The 14,558-nt window shown below is 57.5% G+C and overlaps 1 protein-coding gene across 1 annotated transcript in view; it reads left to right on the top strand.

Moving 5' to 3' along the window:
- Nucleotides 1-14,558, top strand: part of ITGA11 (integrin subunit alpha 11) — a 39,750-nt gene that overhangs the window by 23,488 nt on the left and 1,704 nt on the right. The window contains exons 12-28 of the mRNA XM_035336168.1: nt 1,342-1,490; nt 1,616-1,756; nt 2,481-2,684; nt 3,254-3,384; nt 4,032-4,198; nt 5,345-5,487; nt 6,358-6,468; nt 7,053-7,138; nt 8,048-8,255; nt 9,456-9,554; nt 10,432-10,508; nt 11,345-11,434; nt 12,558-12,648; nt 12,731-12,844; nt 13,504-13,590; nt 13,773-13,883; nt 14,253-14,348. Coding sequence (XP_035192059.1) covers nt 1,342-1,490; nt 1,616-1,756; nt 2,481-2,684; nt 3,254-3,384; nt 4,032-4,198; nt 5,345-5,487; nt 6,358-6,468; nt 7,053-7,138; nt 8,048-8,255; nt 9,456-9,554; nt 10,432-10,508; nt 11,345-11,434; nt 12,558-12,648; nt 12,731-12,844; nt 13,504-13,590; nt 13,773-13,883; nt 14,253-14,348 — 2,105 coding nt within the window. The remainder of the gene's footprint in view (nt 1-1,341; nt 1,491-1,615; nt 1,757-2,480; nt 2,685-3,253; nt 3,385-4,031; nt 4,199-5,344; nt 5,488-6,357; nt 6,469-7,052; nt 7,139-8,047; nt 8,256-9,455; nt 9,555-10,431; nt 10,509-11,344; nt 11,435-12,557; nt 12,649-12,730; nt 12,845-13,503; nt 13,591-13,772; nt 13,884-14,252; nt 14,349-14,558) is intronic.

The following is a 14,558-nucleotide window of genomic DNA, read 5'->3' as shown; positions in this document are numbered from 1 at the left end:
TTAATATTTGGGTGCTTAATATTTGGGTGCTTAATATTTGGGCGTTTAATATTTGCTTAACATTTGGGCTCTTAATATTTGGGCGCTTAATATTTGCTTTATATTTGGGCTCTTAATTTTTGGGTGCTTAATTTTTGCTTTATATTTGGGCTCTTAATATTTGGGTGCTTAATATTTGCTTTATATTTAGGATCTGAACATTTGGGTGTTTAATATTTGGGTGCTTAATATTTGCTTAACATTTGGACCTGCCCTGCCCCTGGCACCCAGGGAGAGCCCCACGGCTCCTGCTTCGTGCTGTACAAACACGGCTCGAGTGCAGAAGCAGCTCAGACCCCATCCAGCCCGGGTCACTCGCAGTGCTTACTGGAACAGTTTAAGAAACACTGATGAAATTTCATGCCCGGGGAGGAAATACCTGCTGTGCTAATCCATTCCATGTGTGGGAGCCCCACAGTGAGGATCCCGGGCTGGTTGCAAAAGAGAGCCTCTGCCCGGGCTGTGCGTGCCCGGCTGGGCACGGAGCGGGGGCTGGGGGCTGGGGGGTCACCCCCTGGCACGTGGAGGCTCTTCCCTCTGTGGATGGGGACACGAACAGCCCCGGGTGCTGTTTTTCTTACTGGAAGCAGTGGGAAAGGCAGAAATATTGAGAAAGTCCTGGTGCATCCTGCGGCATAGCAGCCCAGCGCTGGGACCCGGGTGCTTCAGGGCTGATGCTCTGCTTAGAAATATTGTCCCAGGAAGGGAATATATGGGGAGGCAGGGACTAAGGTACGGTCAGTGCCTAGGGAAAGGACACTGTAAGCCCCACCAGTACTCAAAAGTCAGCTTGGTGTGACCCTGAGGGATCTGATCCAGCTTTCCTGTTGGCTGTGCTTTTAGTGTCTAATAATTTAAGCAGCATTTAAGACTGCGAATGTGCAGAAGCCTGGAGCTGCCTGCAAGTCTGAAAAGGGGGATTTTGCAACCCCAGCATTATATTCCTGCGTAAGCACACCTGCATCTGTGAGCAAGTGGCACAGCCCAGTGTGTGACAGAAAATAATCCTGCGGGGTCAGAAATTGGGATCGCTGGGGGTCGTTAGCTTGGCATAAGTATTTGTGAGCAACGGTTGGGATGGTTGCACAGCTTTTATTGCACCCTGAATTTTCCCATCCAGCATCAGCAAAACCTTTCACGCATGATGACAGGGGTTTACCTGCACGACTGCATCGCTGGCAAAGCCTTGGTTCAGAGCTGGCCAGGGCTGTGCCGGCAGCGTGGAGGTGACCCCAGGCTGGCTGTGGGATGGGGGGCAGGCAGGGGGCCGGATCCTGCTCACTCCCACCACCCAAAATGCAGGTTACACCGTCTCCTCCATCGTGTCCACCGCCCGCGAGCGGCTCTACGTCGCGGGAGCGCCGCGGTTCAACCACACGGGGAAGGTCATCATCTTCACCATGCACAACAACCGCAACCTCACCATCCACCAGGCGCTGAAGGGAGAGCAGGTAACGCCGGGGAGAGTGTTTAAGAGGCTCAGCAGCACAACGGGCCCATCAGGGATCTCCTGCACCCACGGCTCCAAATCACGGGGAAGGAGAGGGCTTGAGCCGTCCCCTCCTGTGTCCCCCAGATCGGCTCCTACTACGGAAGCGAGATCAACTCCCTGGACGTGAACGGTGACGGTGTCACGGACGTGCTGCTGGTGGGAGCCCCCATGTACTTCAGCGAGGGCAGGGAGAGGGGCAAGGTCTACGTCTACGCCCTGCGAGAGGTACGGGCACACCCGGCCACCACCATGGTTCTGGGTCCCTGGGGACCCCTCACCCCCAGGATGGGATGCGCAGGGTGATGTTGTCCCCTCCACCAGGGCTTTGGGGCACAGGTAGGATGTGTCATACTGTTTTTTCTGCCTGGTGCCCTGCCACCTTCAAATGTTGGTAAAAAAAAAATGCAGTTTCTGACCCAAATCTGACGGGCCCTTGGGATTCAGGAGCAGCAAGAAGATCATGCTCAAAATTCAAGGCTGCGCAGGCTGCCTGGCACAGCGGGGATCCCCATATCTAAAGCAAAATTTTCATGCAGTTATTTATGTTGCTTTAAAACAAAGGCAAAGCAGCCATCAGCATGGGGCTCACCCACACCATGGCTGAAGGCTCACTCCGTTTCCTTCTCATGCTGACTTAGCACCCCTCTTCCTGGGCTTAGCAGCCTCTCGGCTCTCCCCAAGCTTGTGCATGCACTGGGCTTTGCAGAGGAGCAGCAGAGCAGCCCCCGAGCTGCCCCCGCTGCCAGGGGCACGTTTCCACCCTGCAGCATCTCCATTCATCCCGGCACCCATGTGCCAGAAACCCAGGGGATGAAAGGCTCCATGGATAGGTGTCGGGCTCCATACAGGACTCCAAGGGGTTGCTTCTTGTCTGTTTGCCTTTGGGGATCTTCCTGACTCTCCAGACTTGCTGCTGACACCTTTTTCCCCTTTTTTTTTTTCCTCGTAGAACCGCTTTGTTTCCAGCGGGGCCCTGGGGGACCTGCAGAGCTACCAGAACTCCCGCTTCGGCTCCTGCATCGCCGCCGTGCCCGACCTCAACCAGGACTCCTACAACGACGTCGTGGTCGGGGCGCCCTTGGAGGACGACCACCAGGGAGCCATATACATCTTCCTCGGCTTTGAGGAGACCGTCCTGAAGAAATACAAGCAGGTACAGCTCCCAGGGCTTTGGTTGACCCCATCCTTCACCAGCCAAACCCAGAATTAACTCAATGTCCAGTGATGTCCGTGGGCACCAGCGCAGTCAGAGGGTGTTTGGTCCCAGACTTCCACGGGTCAGGAATTTGTGCTCAGTATTTCCTCCTTGCACAGCCACGAGATACCTTCTGTTTTGGTGGGCCCGAGACAAAACAAGTGTATGGTATGGACAACACGCTCAAAATTAGGGGGAATGCTCAGTGCTCAGCGCAGTGACTTGCCTTGGATAAAATATTAGAAACACTTGTGAGAAACAGTAAATGTCAGCAGAAATCTTTGGACGGTGTCTGCGAGGGGAAACTGCTCCCATTCCCTGGCAAATTAAGTTTGGTGCAATTAGTGGGGAAGGGGAACCCAGTAACGTGGCGGGGACTGGCACAGCAAGCCTCAGCGCGCCCCTGCTCACGTGCGAAGCCTCCTCCGTGTGGCTGCGGCTGGACGCCAGCTTCGCAGGCAGAGATGCTCCTGACGGAAACCAGGCTGGATTTTTTTCCCCCTTTTTCTTTTTTTTTGCCTTTTCAGCGGATAGCAGCTGCAGACCTCGGACCAGGCCTGATGTATTTTGGATGCAGCATCCACGGACAGCTGGACATGAACGAGGACGGGCTCGTGGACTTAGCCGTCGGCTCCCTTGGGAACGCCGTGCTGCTCTGGTTAGCTCTGTCTCATTTGGCACTGCCCCTGCCCCAAGTCCGCTGCAATGTGCTGACGTTTCCAGGGGAGAAGTAACCTCCCAAAAATCCGACCCGTCTTTCCAGAATAACAACCCCTCTCCAAGCAGGGCCAGGGGATTTCAGATGTAGCTGAGCCCTAGCAGGACATCAGGGTTGTTTTGCGTGGAATTTTGTTGTTAGTTCCCCAAGAGCTTCAAAGCAGTGATTTCATCTGGGATGATTCGCTCAGATTCCCTCTATCCTTATTTAACAAAGCAACTCGGTATTTTCAAATCCGATTAACATTTTTAAGGCCCCTTGGGGCTGTTAGGACAGAGGTAGCTGCCCCAGCAGAGATGTGCCACCTGCACCCACCCCGGGGCTGGCTTCAAACACACTGATGTGCATGCAGGGGGCCAAATCCTGCCCTCAGTGCTGAGCCTCTTCACTGCCATAAGCAGGAGGCCAATGCGTGCTGGAGATCTTAATTCTCCCAACACTGCACAGCCGAGCTGAGAGCAGGTCAGCACCTTGTGGTGGCCTTTGGGAAAGGTGTGGAAAGGGCTCCCCTGGAGACGTGGGGGCCGCCGAGCCGTGCGTGGGTGCCCCGTGCTGCAGCGACCTCCCGGCCCTTGCTCACCCCGCAGGTCCCGCAGCGTCGTCCAGATCAACGCCAGCATCCGCTTCGAGCCCTCCAAAATCAACATCTTCACCAAGGACTGCAAGCGGAACGGGAAGGATGCCACCTGCATGTCGGCCTTCATCTGCTTCACCGCCGTCTTCCTCTCGGCCCACTTCCAGACGGCCAGCGTGGGTAAGCGGCGGGGCTGCTGGTGCTACAAAACCCCAAATTCACTCATTACAAAGCTCTCCAGCCCCGAGGGAGATCCCAGCTCGGGGAACCAGCCAGGAGCTTGGTGTGTTTGGGGCGTGCACACCACCAGCAGCCTCAAACCCTTTGTGCCCCTGGGTAGCATAGCAGGGACCCTGCTCCACCGCTGCGCCGTGCCAAGGCGCTCCCCAGGGACAAACACTTTTCAGGGCTCAGCCTCCTCTCACCTCTGTCCCAGGCTTGCCTGGCCACGATGTGTGTGACAGCGCTGTCCCCAGCACCTTGCAGCACCCAGGGCAGGGCAGGAGGGGATGTGACCGTCCCGCAGAGCTCCTCCGTCCTCCCCCTGCCGCAGGACACATCTGCGGACCAGATGTGCGCCTTGCTGAAAGGCTCGGGGGATCTTCAGGGCCGGGTTGGCCGCCTCTGCTTTGAAAACCCCGCATGTTTCTGTAACCCCGTGCCCACCCAGGGGGTGCCCGTGGCTCAGCAGGAGGGGACGAGGGCGGCTCGGCCCCCGGGACCCGGCAGCAATCGCTCTCGCAGGGCGTTCCGGCACAGGAAAAAGCAGGTCACGAGCAGAGCCAAATTTATTCATTTTCACACGATTTCTACCCAGAAAAGCCTCTCTGTGGGCAGCGCTGCTGCCAGCTCTTTGCTTCCCTGCATGCTTTTTTGTCATGGTGCTGTGGTGGGCACAGATTCCTCCTGCTCAGCACCGGCTGCGGACCCTCGGCTGCTGCCCCGGCGCTGCAGGATGCAAACATCTGCAGGAAAGCCACGGGGAGAGCGCAGCAGTACCTCCAGAACAGCTACAGGCCAGCACGTGGATATATGAGCCAAATATTTATATATCCTGAGCTAACTTTACTCAGTGCTGAAGTCCCTGGTTTGACCTGGAAAGTGGATGCTTATTCCAAAGAAATTCAGGCTAAAGGCAACAGCAGCCCAGCCCCATTTCCCCGCGGTGTGCCCCTGCTGTCCACCCCCAGAGGCACCTCAGCGCAGCCCCCCTTGCCAGCAGGGCGGCAGGACTGGAGTGACCAAGAGCCCAGTTTTTGGCCCGGTGCCGGTGCGCAGGAGATGTAAGGACGGGCAGAGCCCTGAGCCGCCCTGCTCTCGTTGCAGCGCTGCAGTACAATGCCACCATCGACGAGCGGAGGTACACGCCGCGGGCTCTCCTGGACGAGAGCGGGGAGCGGCAAGCTCACCAGGCGCTGGTGCTGCTGGCGGGGCAGGAGCACTGCGACAGGCTCCACTTCCACGTGCTGGTAAGTGGGGACGGGATGGGACAGGAGCATCTGCTGCGGGGCTGTGTCCCCCCCGAGCAAAGCAGTGATGCAGTGGGGATGCATGAACAGGGCGACGGCAGGGGTGTCGATGGCCTCATGTGGCTGGAAACAAGCCTGGGCCATGAGCCTGGATTTATTCACGCCGGGTGTGATGTGGTCAGGGGTGGACCGGAGCCATGGAGCCGCCAGCACGCTGCAGCACGGGCTGCATCGCACCCCAGCTTCCTCCATGTGCTCCTCTGCAATGCACTGGCCATGGCATCAGGGACAGAGTGTGCTCAGTGCCTGGATCAGGCTGGTCCTCCTGCTCCAAAATCAATGAAAATTCTTTTTTTATTTTCCGTCGGGAGCCATGCATCCCCATGCCAGCCCCCGCTGCTCACATCCTCTGCAGCCCAGACCATCAGGTTCACCTCCCTAGGCGCAGGAGCCAGCAAAACCCTCGGCATGGCTCGTGGGGAACAGCTGATGCACAAACCTGGCCAAAATCAAACATTCCCAGAGAATGATGAGAATTCTTCGGAAGCCAGCGAGGACCGAGCTGCCAGACTGGCCCGGCCCCAAACCCCAGCCTGAACTGCCATGAACTTCTGGGAAACTCGGTTCTGGAGATGGAGCTGGGGACTGAGCTCCAGAAGGAGCTCGGTGCAGAGCAGCCCAGCGCACCTCGTGCGTTAGGGGCAAGGCACGGGGAGAGCTGGTAGAGGTTCAGGGAGAGGTACAGGGAAGGCACAGCCCGCTCACCAGCCGGACGAGTTATTATTTCATGAAATAACCTCACGTGCCTCCAGTGCTTCCTGACTCTGTAGGAGTCCTGCCCTTTTCAGCCGTGCTCTCTGCCTGCCGCAGGACACGGCTGACTACGTGAAGCCGGTGACGTTCTCGGTCGACTACGAGCTGGAGCACCCCGAGAGCGGCCCCATGCTGGACGACGGCTGGCCCACCTCGCTCAAGGTCTCGGTACGTGCAGCTCCCTCCCCTGGGGGCCTCACCGGGGGTCTTGCAAGGCAGCAGGCGAGGAACCCTTGCCATCAGCTGGACCTGAGGAAAATCCACACAGCAAGGTCGATCCTGCAAAGCTCTTCCAGAGGCTGAGCATCTCCATTTCTTGGTTCCCTGCTGGGTGGTGTTGCTGCGGGATTTTAGAGCTCCGGCTGCCCTGTGGGGGTTGCAGCAAGCAGGGTCTGACCCTGTCCGGTTTAAACCCTTGGTAGCCGTGGCTTTAAGTGCAGGGAGAAAAAGGGGGAGCTTAGCTGCTGAAGGGTGGGTGCATATCAGGAGTGATTAGTGTCCCACCGTGGCGCTGGAAGCTGGAGGGGCTCGGGGACTGTAGAGGACACCGGTGTCTGGAGCTGGAGCTGAAAAGCCAATTTGGTGCTAAGCTTGGCCAGTGGGCTTATCTCCGGAGGAGCCATCTGCTGCTTTGTCTTGGGGCTGTGATGCCCCATCCCTCCAGTGATCAAACGATGTCCGGGACCCGCTGCATCCCGGGCTCACGGCCAGGGGCACAGAGCATCACCCAGCTGTCTTACTGTCCCCACCAGGTCCCGTTCTGGAACGGGTGCAACGAGGACGAGCACTGCGTCCCTGACCTGGTCCTCGACGCTCGAAGCGACGTGCCCAGTGCCATGTGAGTGGGTTGTGCCGAGCATCCTTCCCCCTGGGCTCCCACAGCCCCAGTGACCACCAGCAGCTGGGACCCGGTCCCTGGGGACAATTCTGCTCCTGCTGCTGGTGGCACCGGGCTGGAGCGGAGTCGTCCTGCTCCGCTCTCTGGGCTCGCCTGCTCCCTGCGTGGAACAAGCTGGTGTTTGTTCAGGGAGTCCGCAAAGCTACTGATATCTGGTGCCGTGGTGCTGGGCCCCGAAGACAAATCAGTAAATAACAGGGGACTGAACGTGAGGCTGGCGTTACCCGCCTGGCAGCCGCAGGCTTGACTCACGCAGCAGAAATAATTACACGCTGCGTCTGATCCCTTAAGGAGCTTTTAAAGGTCATCCCTGAGGAGCACGGGAGCCCGAACCTCTGCTCGCTCTGATGGCAGTGGGCTCTGGACCAAACTCAGAGCTGGTACAAGGGTGATTTCTGCTGAGAAAATCACTTTTGGGGTTTCTTGTTGGAATAGACATCCTTCAAAATGGTGCCCTGCCTGCTCTGCTGTTAAAGGGAGAAGGCGGCCCTGACGTGAAACCTTTTATAATTTCCTTTCCCCATATTTTTTCCCCATCAAGTCTGCAAAGCCACACAGCGTGCTGCCTCTGCAGTCTGTTGGTGAACTTCCCTGGATGGCGATCTCAGCCTGGCTGGAGCTAAAAGCCATCCTTACCCTTTGTTAACAGCATCAGATCGATTTTATTTTCACACCTCAGCTGTCTTAAGGCTGGATAACTGGGTCCCAGACTGCTAGACATCATTATTCAACAAATCAGAAGCAAAATAGCATTCCACACGAGGAAGCTGTGATTCCTAAAGCCCCCCAGGGCAGGGGCAGGGTCCGTGCCCGAGTCCCGTGGGATTCACGGCCGCCGTCCTCCCGCAGGGAGTACTGCAGGAGGGCTCTGCGCCGGGCTGCCCCCGCCTGCTCCACCTTCAGCCTCTCCTTCGACGCCTCCGTCTTCGTCATCGAGAGCACCAGGAGGAGGGTGGCCGTGGAGGCGACGCTGGAGAACCGCGGCGAGAACGCCTACAGCACCGTGCTCAACATCTCCTTCTCCAGGAACCTCCAGTTCGCCAGCCTGATCCCCAAGGTGCGGCTCCGGGGCTGTGTGGGGGAGCCCCTGCCCAGCTGGGGAGCCCAAAACCAGAGCCCAAAACCTCCCTGCCCCTCATAAATTTGGCATGCCTATGGGCTTGGCTCCTAAGCATCCGTGGCCTCTTTATTTTGGAAACACAGAAACGTTTTCATCTTCCGAGCCTGAAATAAGGTCAGATGCAGATGAACCGATTTTCCCCTCTTTATTTTCCTACTCCAACAGTTTAAAAATACTCACTGCACGTGGCCAAGTTCCCGTCAGGGACGCATTGCAGCAGCTGAGGCCCACCTCCTGCACACTGGGGCCAGTAGCCACATGGCTGGCGCTGCTCCGTGCCATAGGCACCCTGCCCGGGCACAGCTCCTGCCCCTTGTCCATGCAGCCCTATGCAAACCCTCACCTCTCCCAGCGAGGTCTGGGAAAGCTGCTGATGGTGCTGAGCCCCTTCTCATCCCCCCAATGACTTCATACCCGCCCGCAGCTGGCGTGGCCCACGTTTTGTTTGCCTAAGCCCTGTGCCAACAGCGAATCGTGGGGCACGCCGCCCCTAAGCGAAGGGAAGTGCTCTCTGTGATAGCTTCCTCCTAATTAACAGAGGAATTAAAACCTACGATGCTAGGTAACAGGGAGCGCAACGCAGCAGCGGCTACAGAAAACATTTTCCTCTGGTTACAGAAGCCCTGTGCTGCCAAACAAGCAGCTCGCCGAGCAGAGGGAGACGGTCGGGAGCAACGGGCAAAAGCTTCCCGGCCCCGCTGGCGAGCTGGAGGGCGTTCCAGCAGCAGGCACCCAGTTATTGAGACGAGCTAATTAATTATTTCTCCTTAGCCGGTGGCCCTGCAGAATAATATCTGGAGTTATCTCATGCTTTCCTGTGACCCCTGATCACAGAAAAATTGTCTTACCGACGGCAGTGCCAAGAATAACGGGTTTTATTCATTTATCTCCATAGCGAAGTTTTGACAGAGGATTTAACTGGGGCAGCTGGGAGGTGCGGGTTAGAAGTGTTCCTCTCCAGGAATGGCCCTGCCAGCCTGCAGCAAGCACGGGGAGGCTTTTGCTTTGCTTGTTTGCGTTCCCCAAAAGTTACTGCCCCTCTCCCGAGGCACGTTTGCTGGCTCCGTGAAGTGGCGGCCGTGGGGCTGGTGCCCGTGGCCAAGCCCCGTGTCACCAACACTCCGCGTCCCGTTTCAGGATGACACGGACATCAACATCGACTGCATGAGCGACGAGAAGCACCCCAACAAGAGAGTCTGCAACGTGAGCTACCCCTTCTTCCGAGCGAAAGCCAAGGTAAGGCAGTTCCCCCCAAACCAGCTGGCTTTTGGGAGCCCCAGGTGTGCAGGGTGAGGGGGGTGCCACTTCATTTTCGAGAGCGGGATCCGGATTTTCCACGCTGCCTCTCCGCTGCACCTTTTCCTGGCTCGCGTTAACAAACACAAAGCCACCACGCTCCCCGCCAAACGCCACCAGCCCACCCCACGTGCCTGCAGGCATCCGACGAAGCCGCTCGTGATGAAATCTTCCCAACCACCACGTCCGGCTGGAGCCTTTGCCTGTCAGGAGCTCGAAAACGACAGACGAGCTCCAGGCACCTCTCCGGGCTTTAAAGCTCCCATAAAAAAAAAAAAAAGCCCTCTTAGATGCCTGTGGCCGTAAGCGAGAAGGGAGCAGCCCGGCTCCCCATGACCTACGGGGGCTGGGAATGCATCTGCGTGGCACCAGGTAGGCCAGGTCCTGCCAAGACAAAGACAAGCTGGAAATGGAAATTTGGCAGAAGGAGCGTTAATATTATAATCAGCTGTGCCGTCCCAGACAGTTTGAGGTCATTGCCACGGCTCGCGCAGATGTGACATTTATCACATTTTATTGTTGTTGGCCTCCGTCCCCCCCGCCGGCGGACCCCGTGCTGCAGATGCGTGGTGCCGGCCCCTCGCTGCCGGTCCCCCGGAGATTTTCCTCTTTTAAGGGGATGCTTTTTTTGTTCTCCAGCCTCAGAGCAAAAAATGCAGCACGTCGTAGGCAGAGAGCAAATCCTGCACATCCCCGGCACGGCCTCGCTTCCCGCAGGGAAGGCAAGGCTCTGCCCAAAGCCCAGCAGCATCCCCCGGCCGGCGCTGGGTTTTCTTCCTCTTTAATATTTTCTCCCATCTGTTTCCAACCCCCGCAGGTAGCTTTTCGCCTGGATTTTGAATTCAGCAAGTCAATTTTCCTGCAGAGCATGGAGATCTACCTGACTGCCAACAGGTTCGTGCTTGCTTCGTCCCTCTGCTGCCTTCACACGGGTCTGCAACGTCGGCGGGACGCTGCCTGCCCTGAGCCTGCCACCTTTCCCACTGCAGCTCAGCCAATTCTGCCTTCCCCCCCTCTCTCCATTTGCAGCCGGAGCTGTTTTGTTGTTGGGGGCAGACCCTGTGGTGCTTCGCTTGGTGCTGGGCTTGCTGCTTCCACAGCTGTAGGTGGTGCTGGAGGCATCCAGCAACCCTCCCTAGGGAATAACCTCATGGAAACCCAATTTCTATAGGTTATTGCAGAGCCCCGCAGTTTTTATTTTAGGCTATTTTTATTTACCTACATATTATAACCCTCATTTTCCCCTGTGTGGGAGGGCCACGCGGTCGCTGCCAGGCCCTGCGCTGAGCACAAAGGGTCTCTGGCCACCGCTGCTCCCCGCAGCCACTCGCTCAGCTGCAAATATTCCCAGGAAAAACCTCTCATAGCAGCCTTGCCAAACCCTCCTCGCCCACTTGCCCCGCACAGGTAAATTTTTCTGACAGCCAAGTGAAACCTCGTTAGGGTTTGGTTTTTGTTTCCATCAATCACCGTGGCAGAGAGCAGCCAAGGATTTTCTCTGCCGGGGCTGGTGCGCGCGGGACCTCTTTGCTGCTGCTGCTGCGTGTGAAACCTTCCTCCAAATGCTTTGCTTTCATGGCCTTGGGCTAATAAGAGGGAGCAAAACTGCTTCTCTTTGAGCCTTGGCCATAAAGCAGAAGTTGAGACCTTCCTCATGTGCTTCCTACACCCCCACCCCAAAAAATACCCCCCCCGGGAGCTGCTCACCCCGTGCTCTGCTGGTGTTCCAGCGACAGCGAGGAGAAGGAGAGCACCAAGGAGGACAACGTCGCCCACCTCAATTTCCACCTCAAGTACGAAGCCGACCTGCTCTTCACCAGGTGAGCGCAGGGACAGGGCTCGGGGGGGGGGGGGGGGGGTGAAGGAAGCACAAAATTGGGGGCAAAAAGAAGAAAAACCGACAGCCAGAAGCAGGGAGGTGCTGCATGCTTCACGACACTTAAACGCAGGGGTGTTATTAAATAAGGTGCGAGTGCGATTTTTTTTTAAGGGGGAAAATCTACTTTTTGTAGGTAATAATGTTCATAACATGTGTTAGCAGCCCGTGCCGGGGCTGTAAAGCTGCGTCTGGGCCGGTAGCCACACCGCTTAAAATCATCTCACCAAAAGGACGCAGGAAGGGTGTGCATGGAAGGGGTTTGGGCATCGGCATCAGCTAGAGCAGTGTCTGTCCGCTGTCCAGAGCAAGAAGGGAGCTCAGGCACAGACGATAATTTATTAACCCGATTACAAGAAAAAATATGGGCCCAAGCAGCACATTCCCTGGCACTGCTCGCTGTAATTCTTAGCAGGTTTTGGAGACCTTCAGCCACTCTTTTTTTATGCGAGAGGCAGCGGGGCACAGAAAACAAAGGCACTTCACTACATCGATTTTCCAGGAGGGGAGGGATTCTCAATTTCACAAATGCCAAAATCACCTTTATGGGGGAAGGGAGAACTTGGAGGAAGGGTAACAGCACAAAAGCTGCAAGTTTGGGCATCCCGGGGAGGAAAAGGGGGAATTGTTTCAAGGAGCCCTGGGGCCCTGTGCCGGGGCAGCTCGCCCATCGGGTGCTCCTGGCTCCGCTCCCTGCTCTCCAGATATAGATGTGATTTGCCTCCTCAGATTTATGTGAGATTCAAAGCACCGAGCAAGGCCTTGGATGTCTCTGTTAATAATAAAAAATTCTACAAAGAAGGGGGAAATTCTGCAGAAGCAGAAGAGCGTGAAAATCCTTTGTCTTCTTTACGTGAGGCAGAGGCAGGCAATGGTTTCCAGCCCAGAAGCAGACAGACGGACCCAAGGTCCTCTCCTTGGGACATCGGCCTGGGGTGGCCCCGCTCTGGGTGGTTTTGGTGCTGCTCAGCCCAGTGCTGGAGGTGCTGGGGGTGGTGCAGAGGGGCTGAATCATGCTCTGCTTGCTCCGAGCCCCTATCACGACTTGTCCTCCTCGGTCACGGCAGGGCGTCCAGCCTGGACTACTACGAAATCAAGTCCAACAGCTCCCTGGAGAGATACGACAGCATCGGCCCCCCCTTCCACTGCACCTTCAAGGTAAAGCAGGGCGATGTCCCGGGGTGGGACGTGGTCACCCTGCCCGTCCCCTGTCCCCCATCCCCGTCCTTTGTCCTCGCAGCTGCAGAACCTGGGCTTCTTCCCCGTGGAGGGGGTGACCATCAAGCTCACCGTCCCCGTGGCCACCAGGGCAGGCAACCGCCTCCTGCTCCTGACCCAGTTCATGGTGGACCAGGTAGGAAGGGAGGGTTTTGGCCCCCCAAAAATCCAGGTGGGTCCCTCGGCAGCAGGTGTGGAGGTGGGGATGGAGGCGCCCCGTTCTGCTGCAAGCTCCCCTCCCGTGCTCGCACCGGTGCGGACACTGTAGTAAAGTCTTGGCTCGTGCCCTGCGCTCCTCCACTCTGCATTCACTTGGCTGGAGACGTGGAAAATGGCAGCAGCCAAAGGGTTTGGTCCAAGTAGCTCTCCCTGCTGGACCTCCCTCCGGTATGGAAGGAATTCTTGAGGGTCTTGAAGGTGTCAGCTGTGCCTGGGGCGCACCGGAGGCTTGAGCGGCTGCAGAAGCAGCAACAGCTCGGAGGAGACCCCAAGGACGAGAGCCCTGTGTGAGGGATGGGCATCGAGGGCAGCTTGGTTTCCATCAGGGTATTTTGTGTCCTCCAGTGACAGCAACACCGCAGCCTGATGAGAGCAGTTGGGAGAGCCCCGTGTGGTGCCCCACATCGTGGTCACCCCCATGTCCCCACCACGGGGCCGCGGTGCATTGATGAGACCCACAAACACCAGCAAAGCCCTGGGAGGTCCAGGTCCCCCCGTCCCAGCAGGATGGGTGCGGGATATGGGGAGGTGGCACCAGCGTGTCCCCGTCCCCATCCCCACCTGCTCCTCCCGCAGGAGAACGCGACCTGCAACGTCTGGGGGAACACCACCGACTACCGCAGCACGCCCACCGAGGAGGACCTGTCCCGCACCCCGCTCCTGGTACGTGTCCTCATGGGCCTGATCCTGGCCCCGTGCTGAGCCCTGCCTCCCCAAACCAGGGAGAAACCCCATGGAAGGGGTGTCCCACGGGTTGTCCCCTGCTGGGTGGCACAGTGGGGGTGTGGGGACGGCACAGAGCCCTCAGATGTGATGCTCCAACCTCACCAGCTCCCCCCTTGCAGAACCACAGCAACTCCGACGTCGTTTCCATCGACTGCAATGTGAAATTAGCCCCCAATGAGGAGATGAACTTGCACTTGCGTGGCAATCTGTGGATGAAGTCACTGAAAGCAGTAAGTCCTCCAAAAGCAGATGTGTGGATTTTGAGAAATACCCCAAAGGAGCCCTCACTTGGTGCAAACGTGTGTGGGTTTTTTTTCCTCCCCTGCTATTGCTCGCCCTCCCAGGAAGTCCGAGTATATGTGAGCTGACTTCTGCTTTCAAATGTTATTTATTCCATTGGTGTGTGCATCCTGCACGACACCTCATCACAGGGAATTTGATCCCAAGCAATCCTTCTTGCTGCAATTAACCACCTCCTCACCGACCTGCATGATCAGCCCCCCTGTGGGGCAAAGCCATGGGGGCAGCAGGGGGCACCCAGCCGGGGTGCTGGGCCCTCTGCCACGCCAGGTGCTCAGCTCCAACCTCTCTTTGCGCAGCTGAAGTTCAAGTCACTGAAGCTCACCACGAACGCCGCCCTCCAGCGACGCTTCGGGAGCCCCTTCGTCTTCCGCGAGGAGGACCCCAGCCGCCAGGTGAGCCAGGGCCAGCCCCCGGGCTGGGAAACCCACAAAAACCCCGGGGCAGGACGGAGCCGCACGGACCCAGCAGCTCTGGGGAGGCTGCAGCACCGTGCCCTGACCCCACAGGGCAAAGCCCGTGGATGGCAGAAGGGCTGGAGCCGGGCACCAGCAGCTCCAGCACCTTCAGCGTTCTCCCCCAAAATTAGGGCACCCTCAGCATCC

This window comes from Oxyura jamaicensis, chromosome 10 (assembly GCF_011077185.1).
Source record: "Oxyura jamaicensis isolate SHBP4307 breed ruddy duck chromosome 10, BPBGC_Ojam_1.0, whole genome shotgun sequence".
Taxonomy (NCBI): Eukaryota; Metazoa; Chordata; class Aves; order Anseriformes; family Anatidae; genus Oxyura; species Oxyura jamaicensis.
Note: the sequence above shows the minus strand (reverse complement) of the source record. Positions and strands in the feature narration are given on the sequence as shown.